We start from the raw sequence: 12,385 nt of genomic DNA on the forward strand, positions 1-12,385 counted from the left end.
TGGTTCTTCATATGGGACTCCAAAAGTGGGAGCAGGGGCTCTTTGACTACACTGCATGGCTTTGAATCCCCCTCCCCTAATTAGGCTGCCTGGTCTATCCACAAAAGAAGATGTGCCTCGTCTTACTACACTTGATATGCCAAGGCCAGGTGATATCCATGGGAGGCCCTTCCTTTTTCTGAGGAGTAGGGGGAAGTGAGGTGAGAGGGAAGGACTGGGAGGAGAGAGAAAGGAAGCTGCAACTTCCCTTTTACATGGGGATGTAAAGTAAATAACCAATTTAAAAAAAAGAAAAAAATCATGACTAACTTTATGAAATTAATAATTTAAGAATTAGCTTCCCGATTATGTAGCCACATAGTTGATGCTCCTATTTATGTGACAAGATATTAATAAGAAAAAAATATAGGATATAATCAGGAAATGATACTACTTAGAGAAATTATAATTATAAAATCTGTTTTTATTATGTTTCCACCAGAAAAACCTATCTTTTATTTTAAAGTTTCATTATGAGATAAATACAAAGTAAATATCATTATCATTAGTGGATTGATATATGTATAGCTATGTAGAGTTTTTCTTTGTAATAAAATACCTTTTTACCCCAAAGGAGAAGAAAGCACATTATAATTCCAAAGGAACAATTTATATTAAAAAAAAAAATCCAATTTCTTTTGGTCTAAATCTGATCTTCATTTAACTCCAAGTAACGAGGAAATTAACAATCAGTGCTGGAACCTTACTTCTTACTATATATTTCTAATAACATTATTTTAAACTTATATACAACAAACCATGGTAACCATGTTTCTAATAGAAACAGGAAGTTAAGACCTATATTTGTAATGAACAAATGTTGAAATGTCATATAATTAGGAAATCACTTGTACAACATGAATACTTTTTTTTTCCTTTATAAAAATCTTTTAAATATGTTTTAGGACACTTGCAAATAAATTGTAAATTTAGGTGATAGTTCAGTTACAATATTAAATAGTAATATCTTCAAGTAAGAATGTCTAAAACATACTGCTGTTCTGTACTGATGTTATTCTCTGAAGACTAGAACTCTTGCCTCTTTTGGGGGAGTTGGTGACTGTGTGTGCAAATCAGGTTCTATTTTCCTTCTAAGCGTTCCTTTACTAATTTTTCCAAAGAGAAGAGATGCTCGTCTGCATCTTCTGGCACAAGTTTCCTAATAGAATCTGCAAGTTCAAAAAGATATTCTGTATTTCTTCCACTTGGACCAGCTGCATTAAAAATTTGTTCAGCAATGTCTTCCAGAGGTGCGGGTCCAAGATAGTTAGGATTGTCACATGTTCCAATGTAGAGCAAAACACTGAATGGTTTTGTTGTGGAATCTTTTGGATAAAAAATGACTGTTGTAGTTCTGTAGCCTCCTTTCTCTCTGAAGTCAAGGTATGTTTTTACTTCCTCTTCTTTCCCGACTGGTAGTTTGTAAGCAACACCCCATACACTGCCCTGTTGAAAAATGAAAAGAATATACTGTTTTGTATTTGTAAGGCTATCATAATATGTGAAGATAATTTTGTGACCTAAGATATCTTGTAATCTTAGAAGTCAATGAAGTTTTGTTTCCACATGTCTCAAAGGGGTAGATTGTAAACAATTAAGAAAAACAGCATTTAAAATGCTGGTTTTAGAAAGTAAATAAAATGCTTCATTTTTAATAAATAATTGAAGCAAGCACAGCAAGTCCCTTCCATCAAAAGTTTATAGTAGATCTTATTTCTAAATTATTATCAAATGTTCACTGATCATTAAACTCTGTGGAAGCCATTTGCTCACTAGGAGTTACAGTCATTGGTTTGAGAATAAAGTACTTTTAGATGGCTTTCCCACTATAAACTCTTAGAATCATTTTGTAACCAAGACTATATAATTAATGGTACCAATGGTTTCCTGATTCTTTTTTTTTTTTAATTTTTAGATAACTTCTAGCATTTTTGAATAAGGCTGGCCTTTAGCCTTTCATTCTTCTGCCTTAGCTTGCTGATTATAGGCAGGTGGTAGTATTGGTGCTGCTTGATTTTTGTTTTGTATAATTTTTCCCCCAACTTTAAAGAAACTGGGTACTACTGTCCATGAAGTTTTGAGTGCTTCAAACTCATTTCAAAATCACAAGTGCTGTTTATAAAATCAGTTAGAAATTTTTTTTTTAACTGAAAAATAACTGATTCCAGGCAAGTTTCAAGAGTGCTTGAAGGATTCTATTTGATTCTTAGTCATAATCTGGCTGTACGGTGCCTGTTCCCATTACAATTAAAGAGGATCATAAAATTCTCCATCGTAAAAAGGAGATTACATATAATTTAGTTGTACTTGGTTGCTTTTTGAGTTCTGAGTGTTAACTTTCCCATTGGTACAGAAAAGAAGCTGGGCAGTGGGTGGTGATGGTGCATGCCTTTAATCTAAGACAGTCAGGACTACACAAAGAACCCCTGTCCACCCCCAAACCACCGAACCCGAACAACTACACAAACCCCAAAACCTAGGTCAAACTCATGTTTTATCTGTTATAGAGTAGCTTGATCTTCTTGTACTACTCTTAACAGTGCCAGCAGGGCTGTATCTGACTCTTTTGCCTGCCTTTGGGACCCTTTTTCTCCTACTGGATTGCCCTGTGAGTCTTACTGCAACCTGATATGCCCTGTTTGGTTGAGATCCTTGGGATGCCTGTCCTTTTCTGAAGGGTAATGGAGGAGAGATAGATTGGAGGAAAGAGGATATGGGAGGAAATATGAGGGAGGGGAAACTGATTTAGATATTATATACATAAAATAAATAATTAAGTAAACAAACAAACCTCAAAAACCAATACAGAAAGAGTTCTCGACTTAGTTTAATTCAAATTTTCTGTGATGACTAATAAAATTTCACTGATTATTAAAACACAGAGCTAACATTTTATTTAATTAGAACTATGTAAAAAAAAAAAATATCATACCCCAGGATCTTCAACAAGGGTCACAACTCTTCCAGGCTGTTTTGAAAAAGGTAGAAAAAAGTATTTTTTTCTGAATTAAAGTTCATTAAATCACTAAACATTAGCAACTTGTCATACAGTAAAACCCTACTACATCTAAGAAGCATTTTACTTAGGGAGTGGGTTAAAGCATTGCTAAGCCACACCTCTAACAGATCTGATTCTGTAGGTTTGAGCCTGATAATAGTTATTTACAATAGCATGCCAGCTGGCTTAGTCAAACTCTTGGGTTCGTGTTTTCAGAACCTCTACTAGGCTATACTTAGGTCTTAGGTGTGAATGGATGAATGATTTTTACCTGTAGCTATGAGGTACCTTTATTTTTGTATTTATGCCACAGGGTGCTTCAAGGTGGCTGTTTTTAAACCCTCATAAATAAATGTTACATTGACTTATTTAGAGGCTAACACAGATTGACCATTGTATCTATCCTGCTTTTCCCTCTGAAGTGCTAGCATTATAGGCATGCCCACCAAGCCTAGCTTAGAAAAAAACATTTTGTTTTTCTGGGGGTTTTTTTGTTTTTTTGTTTTTTTTTTTTTTTGCTTCTTAAACTGTTCACTGTTCTTATACAAGACAGACTACCTGGCAGGACAAATGCATTTTAATTAATTACATTTTTATTGATTAATCACTTGTTCTTTCAGATAGTCTTCGGTGTGTAGCCTGGGCTGGCCTAAAACTCACTATGAAACACAGGCTTGCCTTGAATTTCTGGTGAGCTTTCTGTCTCAGGTTCCTGGGACTGGTGTTTGTAGCAGAGGGTTCCCCTATGTAAGAGAGACAATTCAAAAAGATGACTGGAGATTGCATAGAGTCAGATTTGTAAAGTGAGAGGGCAGAGTTGAGGAAATGGAGGTGCAGTTAGTAGTAGAAGTAAATAACTTGCCTATCTTGGACCTTGGGCTTGAAAAACAAACAAAGGCAGACTTGAAGTTAGTGGAACAATGGAAACAAGAAACCACTAAAATGTGAGAAAAATTAGAAATTAAAACCTGTAGCACTTGGGTAGCAGGTGATTGATAGAAGTATTTTGGGAATATCAGATTGGTAAAATGCAGAGTGATTACAATAGAAGGAGGAAGAAATACCTTCAGTGAGAGTGACACATTTTGTATTTCAGTTCATTTCCCCTTCTGCCCAGCTGATCCAGTTCTTGATAGTTTTGTCTTTTAAAATTATATGTATGTATACCCCTACCCCCCATAGATAAGTAAATATTTGAAAAACTGTGTCTGTGTGGGGGCATGTGCATGTGAGGCCAGAAGAGGGCAGCAGATCCCCCTGGGAGCTGGAGTTAGATTGTGTTCTTGCTGTCCATTGTTAGACGCTGAGAACTGAACTTGGGTGCTGTGCAAGAACAGTATGAGACCCAAAGCCATCACTTTACCCCAATTTGGTTCTTTTCTATTATTTGGTTATCTCCTTAGACATTTCTCTGCCTGCTTCTGATTTTAATTCCTTCTAGTCAAGAATAGCTTTCTGGCTTTAAATCTTTCAGGGTTGTTTATAGAATAAAACTAAAGGTGCTTTGCTAAACTAGGAAACATTCCTTCCCACTTTTCTCATTAAGGTATATTGACTTACTTAAAAGTCTTATTTATATAACTCTTACTGCCACACCTTTGAACATTTATATTCAGAAACAGTATATGTTTCTATTTTTTTTTAAATAAGGAAACAATGAAACTGAAGAAAAGGTTCTTTTCTTATTTTATTTTATTTTTTTTTTTAAGATAGGGTCATGTGTAGCCCAGGCTTGCCAGCTATTCACAGTGTAGCTGAGAATAATCTAGAACTAACTTCTGATATACCACCTCGATCTCTTGAATGTAGGAGTGAGGTTTCCTCACACCCCAGTTCATGTGGTAGTAGGGTTAACATTAACTGAGCTACAAGTTGTCCCTTTCTTTCCCATCTTCATTTTTGAGATAAGACAGTGTCTTGCAGTATAGCCAAGGCTGGCCACAAAGTGGCAATCCTCTTGCCTCAGCCTCCTGAATTCAGTGATTACAAGTGTGCATCTGTGGCTAAGAAGAGGTCGTTCAAACTGAGTAGGATTAGAAGTTTTTTTATTAATAAGTCATGATTGGTGTTTTTATTGGACAATGAGAAATGCTTTTAATCTAGAAAAGTTAAGGATTTAGCAAGTATTCCTGATTTTTTTCAAATTAAAATGATTTTTTTGCTAGGTGTGATGATATACATTTGTACTCTAGAGTACTTGGGAGGTGGAGAGAGGAGAATCAGGAATTCATGGTCATGTTTGCAATACAGCAAGTTTCAAACCAGCTTGGGCTATACAAGATTCTATAGCAAAGAAAACAAAATAAAACAAGCTTCCTTTTTTTTTTTTTTTTTTTTTTTTTTTTTTTTTTTTTTTTTTTTTTTTTTGTTATAATTTTGGAGAAAAATTCCCTTAAGTCAAATCTTTGTTTTGTTGAGAAACAATCATTTTTATTATACAGATTTATACTTAAATAAATTTAGAAGATAGGTATGGTGGCACAGGCCTTTAAACCCTGCATTTTGGGAGGCAGAGAAAGTTGGATCTCTGAGTTTGAGGTTAGCTTGGTCTACACAATGACTTCCATGCCAGCCAGGAATACATAGTGAGACTCTGTCTCTAAAAACAAATAAACAGAAACCTAGGAAGAAGTTAAAATCTAATGAAGAAATTAAAACAAACTATTTTCTCTACTATAGTATATGAAACAAGCCTTCCATCTGTATAGCTGATTTTCTTACAACTAACTTATTGGGTGCATACTTTTGTAAAAATACAGTTTATATCCTAAGAACTGAGTCATTCTAAGTGGCTGAATAGTTCTGGAATAGTCTTCTGTATTTTTGTCCAGATAGTTAACATTTAGACAAATGAATATCAAAATGTGAAGTCAAGTTAGGATGTTTTTTTCTAGTTCTTTAATAGAATACTATATTTGGAATATATTTAGTGCTAAATAGTTCCTTTAATTTTCTAGGATGGATTCTGTTGTTGTTTTGAAATGAAAGATGTAAAACTATTAGCCAATACAACTCCCTTTCTTAAGTCTTAGTAAGTTGAAGCACAAAGAAACATTGGCTTTTATATGTTATAGATCTCTGCTGGCATTAAAGGCATGTACCATTCATTATGCTGGGGTCTCTGGCCCTATTTTTTAAAAGTGATACACACATAAACAACACTATCACCACCACCACCACCACCAACGACAACAACAAAACCTGAAAACAAACTGTGGACTTTTGAAATATTGAATTGATTAGACAATTTCTTCCCAGCAGTCTGCTTGACAGTACACATATCTTAATGTGCTATGTAAGAAACATACCCTTTGATTGAGCCTAGGTAGCAAAATATGCAGTCATAACTACATAACTGCCCGCTTAATGTTTGGTCATTAAAATGAAAACTCAGATATATCTCAAAACCGATACCTACAAGGCATTTTATTTGCTTTAATTCTTTAATGTCTTAAATATTGTTTTATAATAGTCTTGGTAATTCTTTGGTTATGATGTTTCTGTTGGTGTAAATAACATTTGCCCTCCGTCTGGGTTCCAGTACCTTAATGCTTAATTGACAAACTGTAGTTAGAATGGTTCTAACTCAGATGCTTTTTCCTGATTTAAAGCTTGTGTCTTTTGAGCAAGTATAAACTACTTCAGAACTATGATCTTTCCCTTCTAAAATCTTTTCTGATATCTGGCTTTCAGCATTTCAGAATATTATGCTTTAGAGTATTTTTTAAAATGGTGCTGGGAATTGAACTCAGAGTCTTACATGTGGTAGGCAAGAACTACTAAGCTATAGCCCCAGCTCCTTTTTAATTTCTAAGTTTGATGTCCAGGCAGGTATTGAACTTGCGATATTCTTTATAATTACAAAGTTGTATCAGCAGACTAGGCTAATTTTAAGAGTATTTTAGAGAACACATAAGCATTCAAAATGTAGTACTCCAAAGGTTAGATGTTAACCAAACAAGTTACTAGTTACTTCATACTTGTTTTATTTATTTATTTCAGATTAGTTGTTTTGCAGCCAAGGCAAAACTGGTTTGATAAATAGCGAGCTGCTTCTAACACTCTGAACCCCTAGTGAGCTGAATGCCTTATATGACTGACTGAAAAACAGATCAAATGATTTGTATTTACATTAATAATTCAAGAGAACTATGGAGAAGGAACCACTAAAGTAATGGAGATTTTCACTGTATTACTCAAAATGAACTGCAAACCTCACATAACTTTGCTTATACCTCCCAATCAAAATAGTCACCACTGGCATAAAAATTGGAAATGACTTTAGGAACTAGTTCTTTTGTGCTCTTAGGCATTTTAAAACTAAAACATTGGAAACATAAATTGGAAATTTACATGCACATGTAAATTCAGACCAGTAAAAACCTGGTAAATGTAGACATAACAACGAATTTACACACTGACCATGTGGTGACATGAAAACTCAACTTTATTAATTTTCTGGGGCGGCAAAGGTTGCTAAAACAAGGGTGCCGTCCTGGCCACTTCAGTCTTGGTCGAGATCGTGTGTCTGTGCTTTCTGCTTTAGAAACTAATTACTGGCTTCTGAAGCGGCCTAAAGATGCCCAGTTCTGGAGAGAGGTAAGGGCCAGTGGCCAGTGAAGTTGAGGAGAGCTTTATCCTCTTCCAGTTCTCAGCTGGGTAGGTGGGCATGCAGTGCTGGCTCCTTACCTTGCCGGGGACCCCGCGGTGGTCGGTGCTGCCTTGCCAGAAGCGCCGGCTGTAGTTTGTGATGTAACCAACCAGCTTGTCCTGGTAGGGGAAGTCCACCTTCCAAATGAGGGACCCATAACCAAACACCCACATCTTGCTGGACCGGCACCCGGACTTCAGAACGAGACTGCTGCGGAGGGGAGTAACCGGCTGCTAGGGCAGTGCCAGGTGCACTGGCCACGCCTGATGTGCTGCGCAAAGCACCCTGGGTTTTCAGATCTTCTACCGTGCGGGAGGGGTGGGAGTAGGGAATGGGAGGCAGGGGACTACATTACCCACAATTCTTTAGAGATTTATGGCGCTCGTGTTGGAGCAGCACCCCTCCCACCTTTTTTCCTAGTGAGACTAGGAAGAGGAGAAAAGGCAGGACGCCTGTCTTAAAGGGCACGCGTATGGTTACCACAGTTAGCACGTAGGTATTTTGTTGTGTTTTGAAAATTGGCCAGCTGCCCACATGTAACAGCAGCCAGAGTAGCAGATCCCGGAAGTATCTGTATGACCAAATACTTTGTCCTTTGCCTTTCAAATAGAAGGAGAAATTTTGCAACAGTTTTATGTCTGTGAAAAATCAACTGGATTCTAATGGAAGTTGCTTACAGGATTGGCGGCGGGGTGGGGGGTATGTCTGGGCCTAGGTATGGTGAAAGAGAGAGGTTTTTATACAGTTAGAGACCTCTGGAAGAGTCCGCAGTGGACAAGACCATCTGAGAAGAGAGAGGGAAAGAGAAGATAAGAGAGGGGAACCAGGTGCAACAGCAAGAGGTTCAAAGGGGATTTGGTTAGATTATATAAGGAAGGGCCACTGGTAGAAGGGTAGTACAGCCCTTGGGCTGAAAGAGTTTGGAGTAGGGGCTGGGGTATGCCAGCAGGAGAGTCCAGAAACAGGTAGGGACTGAAAGATGCATGAAGAATTTGGTAGCCAGTGTCTATTTTGATGCTAAATAGGCGCCTGGGCCATTTCCCCCACTTAAACCTACCACATACTTAAACTTCCAAGAACAGTTCTCAATCTCTGTGGCTCGGCGAAGAGAAGTTCCGTTCTTCCATTACATATACTTCATCAATGGTTTTTACAATGTTGTATATAGAATCCTTTTCTCAGATGAATAGGTGCTGTTTTGTTTAATGAAAAACTTTGAGAATAATGCATATTCTTTACTGAACACTTAACTGGATGGTTGAGGAGGATTCTTATATTTAGTTTCAAATGTATTGTTTTTCCTGGATTTCCTTCTTAACTTTTAAGTTTTTTCATTGCCTCCCCATCAGGCAGTTCGAATCTTGCAGAACTATGGCAGGACATCTTAAATTTTAGGTAAAAACACTAGTGGGAAAATCTGTAGAATCACTGGTGACTATTGGGAAAGATGTTTTCTTAGTATTCCTTTGGGTTGTGTTCTTTGTACTCTTAAGGTTATAATTTATTTAAAAAGATTATAATATATCGTATATTTTAATTTCTCAAAAATTGAAAATTAAGTGATATATACACACTCCCCATTCCCCAAAAGACCAGAGGGTTGGGGTTTTGTTCTTTGTCTTTGATTGGCACCGCACTGAAAAGCAAGCTAATGTCCTAAATGTTGCTATAGTGATATAAATAGTAAGGAAGCAAAACAATCTGCGTAAGTTGTTGAGATTTTTAAAATACATACTCTAGGGGAAGGTTCCTAACACTGAACTTATTTATATACAGGCTTTTGAAAGAGCTGTAGAGGTAACTACTGAAACTAGAAAATTTGGCTTGGATGTGCATTTTTCTGGAGAGAAACTTGTTTCATGCATCTCTCTGAGAGGTCAAACATTCTAAGAAATTGTAGCATCCGTTGAATTAGTGCTATTTCTCACTTCAGCCATCCTGGTTCTTTCTGGAGGTATAAGACTAGAAATGTTGGGTCCATTTGTGAGGATTTCTGTTTTTGATCTTTAGCATTGTAGAGGAGAATGCTAATACACATAAGTTCAGAGAGTATTTCTTGAAAAGCAGTCAACAAAAGCTGCTACAAAGAAAAGCTCAGCTTAAGAATAAGCACTCCTTTCCATAGTTTTTCTAAGTTGTGGTTTCACAACGCCTGGCATAATTATTTTTCTTAACCTCTTTGTTGTCATTTTTCTTAAATATCTTCCTCATTTGGAAAAATTCAGATATACAGAAAAGCTTATAAAAGTGTAACTACTATTCATGTACTTTCTCTGGTAAACTTGTCTTGAATATTTATTTACCAACAGTTAATGCATTTGGATTAAGTTGCATGTGCTATAACTTTTTACTACTAAATACTCTTATACATATCGTTTAAAATATAAGAAAATTATTAAAAATTGTATTATAAAATGTCTATCATATCCAAATTTCCTTAATTATCTTAAAATTGTTCTGGAGTCACTAGAGAATAGGTAGGTGTTGTAAAAGGTGATATCTTACACACAGCTTATGTTGACTAGTTGGTGTTAGAGATTGAAAGGAAGGCTGCTGTTCTTACAGCATATTTTATCTGGACTTGTTTTTCTTTTACAAAGCTCAGAGATATTACTAAGTCCTCTTTTTTTTTTTTAGGTTATTATATATTGTTCTGAATCCACTAACATTATTTGTAACAAAGAGAGAAGCCAGTACATTGGAAAGGGAATCATATCTACATATTTTTACCTAAATGGTGTTCTTTAAATATTTTCATAGTTGTACCCTTGTGTGTGTTTTCAGAATAGAAATATATTTTCCTTTATTAAACAAACACACTTAATGCATTATCAGTATGTTATTTGTTTTCTTTTATGTATATAATTATTTTGGCAAGAAGTTAGCAAGGTTCAGCATAGGTTAGCATTTCAATATCCTCCAGTTTAGCCATAAGCTACCTCTGTAGTCTTATTTTTCTACTGCTGTTTGTTTATCTAATCCTTCTTCCAAAGTGAGCTGTTTTGCTTACTCATTGTGCCTTTCCCTTTGCTTACTCACCTCCTTTTTGTTTATAATTTTCCTTCTATCCAAGGTCTGCCTATTATGTAATTTTGAAATGTTCTCTTATGTATGGAACAACTCACATCCCTCATCAAGTAGAAGTAGATTTTAATTTATATGGTTTTTATTCTGTTTTACTTCCTATTATAATGTGTATTTTCTGGGTTGGATCACATATTTATCCTTCCTATGAGGCTGCAAACAACTTGACATAGTATCTGTGTGACTCTATAGTCCTCATTGCTGATCACTTAACTGGTGTTTAAAAATTAACTGCTAATTGAAAATTATGTTTGTTTAGTAATAAATATTCTTACTTATTCTAATGGAGCATTTGACCTGATGAGATTAACTTATTCATAGCTGACATTAGAAATTTGCTTGTTATAGAATGAACTTCTGCAGTTACAGTTTAAGTTTTATTTTAAAGGTGACCATGAATAAGTTTAAATTTATGAAAGTTTAAATTTATAATTGAATCTATTTTATGCTTGTTTTTAATGTCTTTCCTTAAACCTTTTCTTTTTTGATAAATTGCTTAGAATAGGTTCTAGAAAGTTTGTTTTGTTTTTTTTTTTATCAGTATTGGACTAGATATGCTTGCATTTTCTGACAACTCTCCTTCCCCAAGGGCCATTAGGAAAACTAAAAAGTGGGATGAGAATGGGACTGAGAAGGTTGCTCCTTGGGACATCAGGATTCCCCAAGACTCCTGAATCTCAGATCAACATATGTGACTAGTTTGCAATCTTATACTGAGCTCTGTGTTGGGCTTTGCTTGCTGGAGAACATGAAATGAGCTGTGAAGGGAGGTGAGGTGGTAATGCTTGTGTATGAAGGCTGCTATCTGTTGGTTTTGCTGGTTTCATTCACTTGGACATTTTCAAAGATGGAGCTCCTGAGTGTTTTATCCCCTTCTGGAAAGGACCAACAAGAGTAGGAAAATATCTCTACTTATCCTTGTTTTCCTCTAACACCATTCCCTCCTTCCTTTTTATTTTAAAAGACATTTTGAGGTTTAACTGTTTCCTACAAAGAGTAGTAAGATGGGATTACAAGTGGTGGTCTGCTCTTAGCAGTAGACTCTGTGCTTTAGTGTGCTGTGATTAGGTAGCCTGCTGGAAAGATCTGATAGACATTTTCAGAGGGAGAAAGATAGAACAGTAAAAACTCCCTTGATATTTTAAATAATATTGCTAGGAACTGATGTGAGAGATGTACGGGTTGGACTATATCAGAGGCTGTGTGTGATATAAGAGTTTCTCTAATTTTCTCTTGTGAGAAATACAAGACAGGTCTACTGTGGTGGTCTAATATCTAGTTCAGTGTTATTTTACTGACTATAGCACTGTCTTCCTGTCTTGTTTTATAGACTGATCAAAAAGATGGATTTTACAGAGGCTTATTCAGACACATGTTCTACAGTTGGACTTGCTGCCAGAGAAGGCAATGTTAAAATTTTAAGGAAATTGCTCAAAAAAGGTCGAAGTGTGGATGTTGCTGATAACAGGGGATGGATGCCAATTCATGAAGCAGCTTATCACAATGCTGTAGAATGTTTGCAGATGTTAATTCATACAGGTAAAGTAAATGCAAGCTATGGGAGGCTGTATATGTAAACTAAAATAGGAAAATGGGAGGATGGTAATAAGTGA

General features: G+C 35.9%; 2 protein-coding genes across 3 annotated transcripts in view; one reads left to right on the top strand and one right to left on the bottom strand.

The window, feature by feature from the left end:
* Positions 1-442: 442 nt before the first annotated feature.
* Chac2 (ChaC glutathione specific gamma-glutamylcyclotransferase 2) lies at positions 443-7,958 on the bottom strand. Of its 2 annotated transcripts, XM_032916596.1 has the most exons (3): positions 7,727-7,956; positions 2,972-3,007; positions 443-1,485 (listed from the first exon to the last, which is right to left on the bottom strand). In XM_032916596.1, the coding sequence occupies exons 1-3, from the start codon at positions 7,859-7,861 to the stop codon at positions 1,120-1,122; spliced, it is 537 nt and encodes a 178-aa protein (XP_032772487.1). In that variant the 5' UTR covers positions 7,862-7,956; the 3' UTR covers positions 443-1,119. The 2 variants fall into 2 exon arrangements, with proteins under 2 accessions (XP_032772487.1, XP_032772488.1); XM_032916597.1 differs by lacking the exon at positions 2,972-3,007 and having other exon boundaries at positions 7,727-7,958.
* Positions 7,959-8,388: 430 nt separating this feature from the next.
* Positions 8,389-12,385, top strand: part of Asb3 (ankyrin repeat and SOCS box containing 3) — a 57,730-nt gene continuing 53,733 nt past the window's right edge. Inside the window, exons 1-2 of the mRNA XM_032916598.1 lie at positions 8,389-8,653; positions 12,103-12,311. Coding sequence (XP_032772489.1) covers positions 8,628-8,653; positions 12,103-12,311 — 235 coding nt within the window. The 5' untranslated portion in view covers positions 8,389-8,627. The remainder of the gene's footprint in view (positions 8,654-12,102; positions 12,312-12,385) is intronic.

The sequence above is a fragment of the Rattus rattus genome, chromosome 11 (genome assembly GCF_011064425.1).
Source record: "Rattus rattus isolate New Zealand chromosome 11, Rrattus_CSIRO_v1, whole genome shotgun sequence".
Lineage (NCBI taxonomy): Eukaryota > Metazoa > Chordata > Mammalia > Rodentia > Muridae > Rattus > Rattus rattus.